At 64.4% G+C, this 12254-nt stretch overlaps 1 protein-coding gene across 1 annotated transcript in view; it reads right to left on the bottom strand.

Annotated features, from left to right (window-relative positions):
• Window positions 1-12254, bottom strand: part of COL26A1 (collagen type XXVI alpha 1 chain) — a 145121-nt gene that overhangs the window by 1418 nt on the left and 131449 nt on the right. The window contains exons 5-11 of the mRNA XM_069486406.1: window positions 9495-9651; window positions 7705-7803; window positions 7109-7261; window positions 5399-5482; window positions 3081-3133; window positions 1978-2013; window positions 793-843 (exon numbers count right to left, since the gene is read on the bottom strand). Of these exons, the coding sequence (XP_069342507.1) occupies window positions 793-843; window positions 1978-2013; window positions 3081-3133; window positions 5399-5482; window positions 7109-7261; window positions 7705-7803; window positions 9495-9651 (633 nt within the window). The remainder of the gene's footprint in view (window positions 1-792; window positions 844-1977; window positions 2014-3080; window positions 3134-5398; window positions 5483-7108; window positions 7262-7704; window positions 7804-9494; window positions 9652-12254) is intronic.

Genomic DNA, 12254 nt, shown 5'->3' on the forward strand with positions numbered 1-12254 from the left:
CTGGGACCAAGGACCTTGTGCATGGAGACACGTGAATGAGCCATGGCAGGGTGCTGACTTCTCAAGAAGACAGGTGTCAAGGCCACTTGGAAAAGAAAAGTGACGGTGGAGAGACAAGGCCACTGTCCCCGGCTGGTGGCCCAGCCCTGGGAGGCAGCAGCAAAGCGGTGCCTTTTGCTGTGTAACATGACGGATCTGTCTCACATTCAGATTAATTTAGCTCGAAACCAAACAGCACCCTCCTGGGTCACAGGAGAGAGGTCTCCCCGCCAGGAACCCAAGGGTGACGGGAAGCCGAGCCAGGCACAGCGTCTGGGACACGGACGGAGCGGGGGGCTCCAGGCCCCTCTGTCAGGGACCCAGCCGAGCCTCACGTCCCTGCGCCACGGGATGCTCTTCTTATGAAACGTGGGTGGGGAGGGTATCACGGTGACCTCTCAGAGTCCCATGGCGAGTAACACGTGTACCTGGGCTCAGGCCTCACCTTCCTCCTTGCTGCCTCCTGCGCCCACCTTGGCTGCCTGGGTTCCAGCCTCTTCCCCTTCTCTGGTCCTGCAAGGACCTCCCGGAGGTCCCCCGGCCCCAGCCTCGCCCCTCCAGCTGCACAGGTGGCCCACCGAGCCCTGACACCCCACCCCACCCCGCCCCACCTGGGCACCCCACCCAGCCACCTTCACACCCATCCTGCAGTCCCTGCTGCAGGCAGCATCTCCCCACTGTGCTGGGAGCGTCCCAGGGCAGGGACCGTCTGCGGGGCACCCGCCCTCCCCCCGCAGCTCCTGTAGCAGTTACCTCTGTGGCGGCGGCTTTCTCCCCCTCCTCCCCCTTCACGCCGGGCTCACCCTAGGAAGGAAGTCACCAGTCAACACCTGGCACGGCGTGGGGGGCACCTCTCGGCTCTCTCGGGGGCCTGCAGGGAGTCAGGGGCAGGCTGGGCAGGCAGGGCCCAGAGGACACCTGCCCTTGGGTGAGCAGAGCAGGGGAGGCCGCAGCCCCAGGGCACGCCCTGCACAGCCGGGCACGGGGAAGCGTCTGGGGTCGGCTTTAGGGGCTTGATACGCTTCTGGGGCAGAAGAGGCTACTACTGTGTGACCTTGAGCACGTCTCTACCTCTCTGTGCCTTCGTTTGCTCACCTCTAAAATGAGGGTAGTGATAGTACCTATCTCAGAGAATTACTAGGAGGATTAAGGAAATCGACATTGACAATGAACTTAGACCACAGCCTGGCAGCTAGAAGTGCCATCGAAGTGGTCACCATGTTGTTACTGTCGGGAGACAGAAGCATGGGGAGGGGCAGGAGGAGGCTGACACTCCTGGGTCAAATCCCAGCTCTACTGCTGCCTCACTGTGTGACTTTGGGCAAGTTACTTAACCTCTCTGAGCCTTAGCCGCCGCTTCTGGCAAATGGAAATAATGGTGTGGTCTCGCTGGGTCGCTGTGAAGCTTAAATATACTGTGGGGGGGGATAAAGCACCTCCACGGTGGCCGGCACACAGTAGGGGCTCAGCAAGGGTCTATTCCTCCTCCCCGGGCCCCTGCACCTGGAGAAAGGCTTGGGCACGAGGGAAGTGCCTGCATCCTTGGCCTTGGAGGCAGGAGTTGAGACTCATAAATCCTTGTTTCCAAGAAGGGCAATTAGAGGCCAGCTGTCTAAGCCTCTTATTTCTGGGAGGTTCAGAGAAGGGAAGGGACTTTCCGGGTCACACGGCACGTTAACCTGTGGCCCCGGGCAACACAGCACAGTGACCCAGGGCCCAGGTCACAGCACGCATCAGCCAGGGCTCCGGGCGCTCTGGAGGAGACTTGGGGCTCTCACCCACGCCCTGAGTTGCTGCCCTCCTCACCCCGGCAGGAGCTATTTCAGGCCCTGCTCACCAATCCCGGGAGCCGGAGCCCAGGCAGGGCCACCCAGGACAGACCCCCACCCACCGGGCGCCCTGGGCGTGGCTCGGGCCCATCCGCACAGACAGACTTACAGACGGCCCCACCGCGGCCCGCTCTCCTGCCAGGCCCTGCGGGAACAGACAAGCACGTGAGGTGCCACCTGAGCCCGCCCAGTCTCCAGCCCCCACCCCCCACTGGGCTCTGGGCCTGAGGAAGAGGATGGGAAGGTGGCCTGATGGGAACGGGAAGACCAGACTCCAGGGCCTCCAGTCCTGGAGCCACCTGGGGCTGGTGTGTGGCCCTGGGCCTCAGCTGAGCCTCAGTCTTCCCACCTGCAAAGTGGGGCGATGCCAAGTACGGCTGTCACACAGAGAAGGGGACAGTCAAGCACTTGGAGAGCATGAGTCGTGGTGATGGCTCTGCCTCTCCCCAAAGTGACCCCCACCCCGAAGCCTTCCCTCCTGGGGGAACAGCTCCCCGGCGCTCCCAGCTGGTCCCCAGAGACCCCTGGGAGTGAACCCAGAGCCTGCCCTGCCCCTCCCGCCAGGTGTCTCCGTCAGCCAGACCTATCCAGCCCACTCTCTTCACTCTTCCCCGTCCACGGCTGGCTGCCAGGACCCCCCGCTGGTCTCTGGCCTCCTGCCCTCTCCCACCTTTCATCCCCCACAACAGCCAGGGGGCCTTTTAAAGATGGAAATCCTCCCTGGAACTCTAGGGGCTCCCTTGCGGTTACAAGAGCCCACACTTGGGCCCAGAGGTCGGGCCTTGCCCTCTGCACCTCAGCCCACACCACGCTCCTTTGCTCACTCCCTGCCCCAGGGCCTTTGCACCTGCTCTCCCCACCACCCCCCGCCACCCTGCTATCCCATCTGGGCCTGACGGGCCACACAGCTGGGGAGGCAGAGCAAGGCTGGGATCTGGGCTGCCTCCCCCTCCCCATGGGTGATTCTTAGGGACAGGGGAGAGGCTAAGGTGGACACTGAGTGACCTGGCCCAGCTCTGCCCACACCCTCTGTGTGACCCCGGGCAGCACCTGGCCTCTCTGGGACTCAGCTAGCCCATCTATGAAATAGGGGTGCTGCTAACACCTCCCTGACTCTGAGGGAGTGGGCAGCAAGGAGCGCTGCTGCTAACAGAACCAGAACCCCCCGCCCACCTTGCCCTCAAGCCACTCCAGAGATGGCAAAGTCCTCACCTGGGAGCCAGGTGCTCCTGGGGGTCCCGGGGGACCGCGCAGTCCTGGGGGACCTGTGGGTAGAGTCACAGATGTTCACCTGGGACCAGAGATGCCCACTGCCCCCCAGTCAGCTCGGGGGGGGGCATTCCCAGCCTCCTGTCTCCCAGCTTCCCTGGGCCTGTCCTTGGGCAGCAAATGAAGGTTTGCTGAATGAATAGTTGTGGGGACCACACGCTCCCCAGGCCCCCAATCCTGGGAGCCCAGAGCCCTCCCTCCCCCAGCCCTCTCCCATGGCTCCTGCACATCCGCCTGCTCCCCCCGCCAGGGCCTCATCCATGAGACCTAGGAGACCAGCTAGGGTGTCGGGCCAGACTGTCCTCACTCCCCAGCCAGCCAGGCCCCTGGCAAATCCCTCGGCTCCACCCCGCCCGCCTCAGGCCTGGGACCCGACCCCCTCCGAGCCCACCCCTCCTGCCCATCTGCCCTCCACACAGCTACGCAGAGCGAACTTTCAAAACACAAACCAGGTAGGGATCCCGAAGTCCTGAGCCTGGCCCCTTCCCACCCTCACCCCCCAGGTACTCTTTTTTTTTTTTTTTTTTTTTGTTTTGTTTTGTTTTGTTTTGTTTTTTTTTTGAGACAGAGTCTCGCTTTGTTGCCCGGGCTAGAGTGAGTGCCGTGGCGTCAGCCTAGCTCACAGCAACCTCAAACTCCTGGACTTAAGCGATCCTACTGCCTCAGCCTCCCAAGTAGCTGGGACTACAGGCATGCGCCACCATGCCCGGCTAATTTTTTGTAGATATATATTTTAGTTGGCCATATAATTTCTTTCTATTTTTAGTAGAGACGGGGTCTCACTCTTGCTCAGGCTGGTCTCGAACTCCTGACCTTGAGTGATCCACCCGCCTCGGCCTCCCAGAGTGCTAGGATTACAGGTGTGAGCCACCGCGCCCGGCCAACCCCCCAGGTACTCTTCTGGAAAGTTCTGCTTCGTGTCTTTGCCAATGCTGTTCCTCCTCCTGGAGCTTCCCTCCCGCTCCACACTCCCAGCAAACTCTTTCCCACTAGTCTTAGGCTGAGTGTCACCTCCTCCAGGAAGCCTTCCCAGCACCTCCTCCCATCCCACCTCTAGGGAATCCCCTGACGTGGACCAGCCACCACCCACGGCCACCGCGCTATACACATCTGTCTCCCCCACGGGCCATGGAGTGCCCAGAGGGTCAGGCTGGGTCTCGTGCGCCCAGCATGGGCAGGGTGGCTCATGACTAATGTCTGGCACACTGGGAGGAGTGAGGCCTCTGTCCCCAGTGGCCCTGCACAGGCCTGTGCCTCCCGGGCTGCAGGGAGCCCCTGCTGGGCTGTGCCAACGTGGCCCCACTCCCAGACCTGGGGACACGTGGGGAAGGCACCCCAGGGCGCACGTGTCAGGACCCAGTGTTAGAAACAGACACCCTCCTCCAGTGTGAGTGCCCCCGAGACCTGGCAGGTCACCTGGAGCCTCCAGCTGCCCCCAGCTCAGCCCCTTTCCTACCTGGAGCATCGGCGCAAATGTCTCTCTGTGCCGAGCCCCCCCGCCCCAGTGCCCGCCAGCCGGCTCCTCGCTCGTCACTGTCTCAGATCCCACCCTAGTTACTTATTTATGGTGTTCGTGCTCGGCTTGCCGTCCTCCGTGAGATGTCAGCTCCACAATGACAGGGACCTTTGTTTTGATTACCCAAGCGTCCCAGGAACCAGGACACTGCCCGGCACGTGCGGTAGCAGGTGCCCAAAAGCACAGCAGAGCGGAAGAGTGACAAGGAGTGAGTGAGGGGGCTCTCCCGGGCAGGGCGGGGCAAGTGGTGAGCTGGCCCCAGGCCACACTCCTCCCCCAGCGGGGTCCCTGGAGGACGGGGCCCAGGCCAGGCCCGAGAGCGGGTTCCCACCCCACCGCGCCGCAGGGCCAGCGCTGCGCAGGGCCCTTGGTTTCCGCCCCAGACGCCCCGGGCCTCCCGCCTCTCGTCCGCCTGCCCCAGCAGTTCCTGACCCCCCGTGCTGACCCCGCACCCCCTTTCCTGGGCCTCCGTGCACCCAGGTGCGTGTCCCACTCTGGCCCATGCAAGGACACCCTGCGCAGAGTCACTTGGGGATCGTGTGTCCAGTCCCTGGGGATGCCGCCACCGAGAAGTGAGGGACTTCACCTCAAGCCACACGGCAGATTGGGGCAGAACCAGAGCCCAGCACTGTCCCGAAGCTACGGACCCCACCCGGCCCCCAGCCCCCTTGCGGCCCCTAGGCTTGGGCCAAGCCCTGGGGGTCTTCAGTCTGGGCCCGGCTGTGCTGCTGCCCTGTCTACTTACCTGGTGGGCCGGGGGGGCCCCGGGGCCCTGGGACACCCGCCAGCACTGTGTCCACAATGGCAGATGCCAGCCGTGAGTCTCCATCTGTGGAAAGAACAGAATGGCCAGTGGTCTGGCAGTGCAGAGCTGGCAGTGCTGGGAGGCTGGCCCTGAGCACTGAGCCCCGAGCCCTGAGCACTGAGCCCTGAGCCCTGAGCCCCAAGCCCTGAGCCCCGAGCCCCGAGCCCCGAGCACTGAGCCCTGAGCCCTGAGCCCCGAGCCTTGAGCACTGAGCCCCAATCCCTGAGCACTGAGCCCCAAACACTAAGCCCTGAGCACTGAGCCCTGAGCCCCGAACCCTGAGCACTGAGCCCCGAGCACTGAGCCCTGAGCACTGAGCCCCGAGCCCTGAGCCCCAAGCACTGAGCCCCGAGCCCTGAGCCCTAAGCCCTGAGCACTGTCTGGGGTGGGGAGGCTGCACCGCTCCGCCCCGCCCTCCACATGCAGAAACCTCCCCATGGGCTGACAGGCCTCCCGCTGGGTGCTGTTCCCAAACGCTCTCCCCAGCCCTCCAGGACGGCCGCGTCCCTAAGGACCCTGAAGCTGCAGGGAGGAAGGAGCGTCTTGTTTCAGTGGGGCTCGATGGCAGTGGACAGGACCGGATGCAGGACATCGTGCCCAGACCAGGGCAGGGTGGAGCCCACAGACTGCTCCTTGTGGCCCAGCGGTGCAGGTTACTGTCCTCTGAGACCCCTCTCCAAGCCACTTCACGTTCTCGAACATCATCCATCCTCTCCCAGCCCAGGGAGCACCCCTGCGCCACTGCACAGGTGGGGAAACCGAGTCTGCAGACCGCGAGTTAGCGTTCGCCCCTCCCCCGGCCCTGCCCCCGGCCTGGCCCGGTCCTGGTCCCCACGGAGAGCGGCCAGGACCCAGCCCGCTCGGCAATGAGTCCCGCCCTCCTGGCGCAGGCACCGGCTGGGGCTGTGTCTCAGTCTCCAGAGTGGCTCCATCAGGGAGCGGAACCATCTCTACTCTACAGATGGGGAAACTGAGGCTGGGATAGGGACGGCGGGATTCAGGTGGAGATCTCAATGCTCAGAGGAAGGCTGTGCCGCCTGGGAGGACAGAAGCCCCAGCAAAAGGGGGGCTCGGGTTTCTCTGACAGCGAACCAAACCGTCCCCATGCCACCCCACCACAGTGCCCAGGATGCCCACTGAGCCATCCTCCCTTCACAGAAGTCAAAGTTGATCCTGTCACCTTCCTCTTACTGCCCTCCCCAACCGCCCAGGACACTTAACCAAAAATGATGTTCCCATGGGCTCCTCTGCCCAGCCCACCTGGGCCTCCCTGTCCCTTGGACCCAGTGTCTTGGTCCTGTCCGCCCTCTGGGCCCCCTGCCCCACCCCCCAACATGGGTGCGGACGTCGCTCCCTGCTGTATCCCCAGTGACTAAAGCCCTGTGCCCGGCGCACAGTAGGTGCTCACTTAGCCCTGCTGCATGACTTGCCGTGGCAGGGACAGGCCACTCTGGGGCCAAGAGCAAGGCTGAGGCCCGCACCATCCCCCCACCCCCCCGGGGACCCTCGGCCTCACTCTCAAGCTGACTCTGTCCCCATGGCTGGCAGGCCGGCTTCCCCAGGGATCCCCGAGGAAGACCACCCCCCCACCCCCCACCAGGAGACAGCCGGGCTCAGCCCTGCCCTCCGCCCCTCAGGCGCGGGACTCACTGTCTCTGTCTGTAGGCGGCTGCAGGGAGTAGAGGGCGCCTTGGGGGCCGTTTGGTGAGGGGCCTGGGCTGCCTGCTGGGCCCGGGGGACCCGGGGGGCCAGGGTGCCCCATCTCTCCAGGAAGCCCGCGGGGTCCTGGCGGCCCCAAGAGCCCTGCAGTGGGGAGAAGAGGAGTCACAGTGAGGACAGAGCCTAGGCTGAGAGATTACAAATGGGGAAACTGAGGCCCTGAAGGGGAGGGGTCAGTCGGGCACACAGCTAGTCGGTGGTGGCCTCTGGACCCACAGTCCTCCTGGAAGGGTGTCCTGGGAGTACGTGAGATGCCTCCCCTTCCCGGCCCAGTCTAGGGGGGACACTGGGGGCGGCTGGGGAGGGTGAGGGAGGCAGAGGGGAGGACCTCCCAGGGACCTCAGCTCTGGACGGGGACACCAAGGGCGGCTGCCAGCCTGCGCCGGCCCTGGGCTGTTCGACCAGGGATCTTTTCCCCGCAGGGCCGGGGAGGACCCGGGGCACGGGTGTGTGGGACGCCACCTGCTCAGGTGGGGGAGAAAGCCCAGCCCCTTCCCCCGGGGACAACATCAGGGCAGGGGCCTTACCAGGGGGCCCTGCTGGGCCCTTCTCTCCTGTCTGGCCCGGGTCACCTTTGGAGCCTGGGGGCCCTGCAGGCCCTGGTGGTCCCGTCTGCCCCGGGGGCCCTGGAGAGAGAATGAGACTGGCCTCAGAACCCTAGGCCGGCCGCCTCCAGTGGCTCCAGGCCTGACCCCTGGGCTGTTTGGTTCACCCCCCTCACCCCGGGAGCACCGCCCACCTGGGCCCCCCCAAATAGGCAAAAGCCCCAGTGTCACCCTGGGTTTGTTGGTCTTTACAGTTTACCACTTTTGCACCTGTGAATATCTATGATCCTAAGAACTGCTGTTGTTCCCATTTTAAACTTGGGGAAACCGAGGGTCAGGAAGGTCTGGTCCCTTGTTCAAGGTCGCAGAGCCAGGCTGCAGCTCAGGTCTCTTAACATCAAGTCCCCTCCTCGCGTCCTACCGTGTCCCTACTCAGGGTCAAGAACAGGGTCTGTGGCAAAGTGCTCCCCGGTATGGCCCCTCGGAGGCCCCTCGGAGGCCCTGGACGCGCCTGCCCAGCCTGGGGTTCCAGGCCCCGAGGGTGGGTGAAAGGAGGACATGGAGGGGTGAGGCCCACCGTGTGGCCCAGGGACAGCCCCTTCCCTCTCTGGGCTGTCCAGAGAGGATGCTCACGAGTGTTTGCTGATCTGATGGAGGGACCTGCGCTGGCTCTTAGGGCCTGTGAGCTCGGGCTGCACGTGACTCTGGTCCTGGAGGGAGGACCTGGCTGAGGGCTGCTGGCTTGGGGAGAGCCCCCCTGCCCTTGGCGACTCCAGGCCAGCCAGGCGGCTCCAGGTGCTGCCATGTGTAGGGCGTGCGCGCCACCTGGTGGCCATCTTTGGAACTGCGGCTTCCCTAGTAACAGAGGTCTAGCCCTTGGGGCCTGGTCCTCAAAGTCTGGGGGCTGAGAATCTTTGAGGCAAAATGCCCGTGGCTTGCTGGGTGACAACAGGGGAGTTACCTAACTTCTCTGAGCCTCTCCTCTGTAACCTCATGAGCCTTGTGTGAAGATTAGAGAGGATATCTCTGCACAGAGTCAGCCGTATTGACAGGTGTTGGCTATACAGGCACCCGGGGCGAAGCTCTAGCTCGGGGCCTGGGCACCAGGCAGGCCACCAACAATTGCAACTATTATTAATCACAATTGTTCTTACTATTCTGCACCCCCAGAGGCAGAGCGCAGACCAGCAGGTAGAACCTACAGAGAGAAAATTTTTACCCTTGACTTAAAAATGTGGCAGGGAAGACAGGGCGGCAGAGGCCCTCCCACTCTGGTCGGAGAGTTCATTGAGGAGCCCCCGGAAAGTGGGGGAGGCAGAAGCTCCCACTCTCTGGGGACACACAGGCAGGGCTGCTGCAAAACTGAGCCAAGCACGGGTGGGCTGGGGGCCTACGTGCAGGTGCTAAGGGCCAGGGCGGGTCATGAGGACAGTAGCAGGCCTGGGAGACAGTACGGAGTGGTGTGGACTGCGGCTAACTGCACTTGGACAGGATCTACAGCAGCAACCAGGTCTCTGCTGCGGCCCATCATCTGCATGAGGGACTGCCAGCCCCGATGGCCAGAGCTGCCATTTTTTAAAGAGAAGCTAGAAATCCTGATTTTTATACGAAAGCTTCCAGTTTTAAAATGTTAGCACAATTTCTCAAAATGCCAGGGGGCAGGTTTGACCCGGAGGGCCTGGTATGACCTGTCTGCTGAGGTCCTGGGAGGCCATGCCTGTTCCCCCCGCCAACCCCGGCTGGCCCGAGCCCTCCCTGCCCGCCTCACTCACCGGCCGGGCCCGTGGGCCTTCTCCTTCCGGGCCCCGGGTGGGCCAGCGGGATGGCGTCAGGGAGGAAGTCCTCATTCCAGGGTGGCGGGGTGCTCTGGGGGGCCGGCAGGTCATTGTCAGGGCCTGAGGGCTGCTCCGCTGCTTCGAGCAGGAGAACCTGGGCCGGAGAAGGTAGGTCAGGCCAGGCCAGGGCAGGGCAGAGACACGCGTGTGCAGGGCCATGCGCCCATGAGACCCGCAGCTGTCCCCTGCCGCACACGGCCGGTCGCGCTCCTCAGTGGGACCGCTGTGCCCGTTGCTGGGGCACGCTGTCCCCCGCCCTCCTCTCCCTCCCACACCGGGAAGCCCTCGGGCTCCAGCAGGGCCCCCCGACACCTTCGCAGTCCCTGTGCTTGTGCTGAGGGGTTGTGGCTGTTTGAGCAACAGTCGGATTCGCCCCTCTTCACCCCAGCTCTGGGGTGGGGCTCAGGGGGGTCTGTGCATTTTGTCCCCCTCACTGTCTGGCGCGGGGCACAAACCCCTCGATCAGGGAACATTTGTGGAGGGATGGGAGGAAAGAGGGAGAGGGAAAAGGAGGGAAGGAAGAAAAGAATGAAAGAAAAGAGAAAAGAAAGAGAAGAACGGAAGGCGGGGGATGGGGGGCATAAATCGGCCCATTTTGGTAGCTGGTCCTTAGGGCGCCACTCCAGGAAGGCAGACGGTGGCCCCATCTTCTCCCCTCGAGGGAGGCAGGGGGCAAAGCCTCAGAGCCTGGGCCTGGGGGGACTTTCTCCTTCATTTAAGCCACCTGGGAGCCAGGCCTGGGGGACCCCAGGGGGTCCCTGCTGCCCCCAAAGAGGCCGACAGGGGGCGCAGTGTGCCGGAGGTGGGCTCAGGCCTGGCCGAGAGCCCCGCTGAGAACCTGGGTGGGCCCTGGGGCAGGGGCGCTGGGGACCTGTCACTGGAGCTGATGCTGGTGGGTCGCAGGCCTGGGCTGGGCTGAGGGTCTGCAGTGCACAGGGAAGGGTCCCTCTGGGCAGTCCCCTCACCAGTTCTGCAGCGTCCCTGGGCCTGGGGGACAGAGTCTAGGGACGCTTTGGTACAAAGTGGCATGTTGTGAGCCCTGCCCCAGCAGGCGAGTCCCCAGGGCGCAGGCAGGTGGGGGGCAGCCACTCACTCCGCGACTCAGGCTCTGACCCGGCACCCAGGCCCTGCCGTGGGCCGCAGGACGGGCTCCTCCTCCAGCCCCGCAGGGAGCTGCCCCAGGATGCCTGGCCCAGTCCTGTGGGACCAGCCCACACCCACCCCAGGCCCCAGGGGCTCCATCTCCTGCCCTGTGAGGCCATCTCGACCACCCCCACCCCCACTCTCTGCCACATCTCTGAGCCCCTCCCTTTTCTGGTCCTTACAAGGACCCATGAGACAGGAAAGGTTGCAAGCGAGGTGGAAATAGAGGCTCAGAGATGGCAAGTGACTTGCCCAATGTCACCGAGCGGGCAGGCGGTGGGGCCAGGGCCCCGTGCAGGGCTTCACCCACCCAACCTGGGGGAGGCACAGAGAAGGGGAGCAGCTGGCCCAGATCACACAGCAGCTCAGGTGGCCCCTGGAGTCCCCACTGGGGGGAGGATGCTGGTTCCTGCCCCGCCACTGAGCATCCCCTGGGAAGCTGATGCCACAGCCAAGGTCAGGGGCTCCTGGGCAGTGGGGGTGGGGGGGCGGAACCCTAGGACCTGGAGCTCGGGGCCTGGGGGCAGGAGGGTGGTGAAGCCTGGGGTGGCCCCCCTGTTTCTGGCCTGGCTGCTGGGGACAGTAGAGCTGCCCCCAGTGAAGCAAGGGCATGGGAAGGGGGCAGCTTTGAGGGTGAAGGGGACAAGCGCAGTTGGGTGGGCTGGGTTGCAGCGTCTGGGGGGCCCTCCGGATGGACGTGTGTAGCGGGGGGTCGGGGAGGACATGTGAGGGGGTGGGGAGGAGGGATGCAGAGAAGGCGCCACTGCAGGGTGGGCGGGGGCAGAGCCTGCAGGGAACTGGGGAGGAGGGCCTGCCTTGGGCTCCCGGGGACACGCCCTCTAGCTCTCCTGTGGACGGTTCCGGCTTCCCTGAAGGGACCTGTAGCCTTGCCCTGGCACAAAAGGCCTGGCTCGCTCCTTCCTGGGGCCGCACAGACGCCACCGCCCACAGAGCCCACGGGCCTGGGCAGAGGAGCCCCGGCTGCGGCCAAGTGAGGCTCAGCCGGGGCTGGAGTCTAAGCCCTCCTGGGCCGGCCATGGCCAGCTCCTGGAGAAACTGACCCTGTCCCTGCCCAGGCGTGAGCTCACCGGGGCGGGCAGCTGTGGGTGTGGGGACTCAGCCCAAGAAAACCAGACTGCGGCCTCGAGGGCTGTGGCCCTGATGATGTCACTGTGGCCTGGCCGATGGGCCAGGACACCGCCCTCGTGCCCCAGAGACCGCTGGAACTGCGAGGCGTCCATGACCCTGGTGCGGGGAAGTCCCTTGGGCGCCCTCCCACTGTTTGTGGTCTGTGGCATCAGAGCGTAAGGCTCAGGGGAGGAGGGCGGGAGGCAGGGAACTTCCCTGGTGCCTTGAGGGCTCCCCACCCAGCTGTCCCAGGAAAAGGGGCCAGCAGAAGTCCGGGATCAGCTCCCGGCTCTGGGAGCCCAGTGGGGAGTGCAGACAGAGCAGGCCCCCCACTGGCCCTTCTTCCCTTGCTCCAGAACCCCCTACTGTGTTCCTGTGCGTGTGGCCCAGGACAGGAATCAGGACTGGCCTGAGCCAGTCACAGCG

This window comes from Eulemur rufifrons, chromosome 14 (genome assembly GCF_041146395.1).
Source record: "Eulemur rufifrons isolate Redbay chromosome 14, OSU_ERuf_1, whole genome shotgun sequence".
Lineage (NCBI taxonomy): Eukaryota > Metazoa > Chordata > Mammalia > Primates > Lemuridae > Eulemur > Eulemur rufifrons.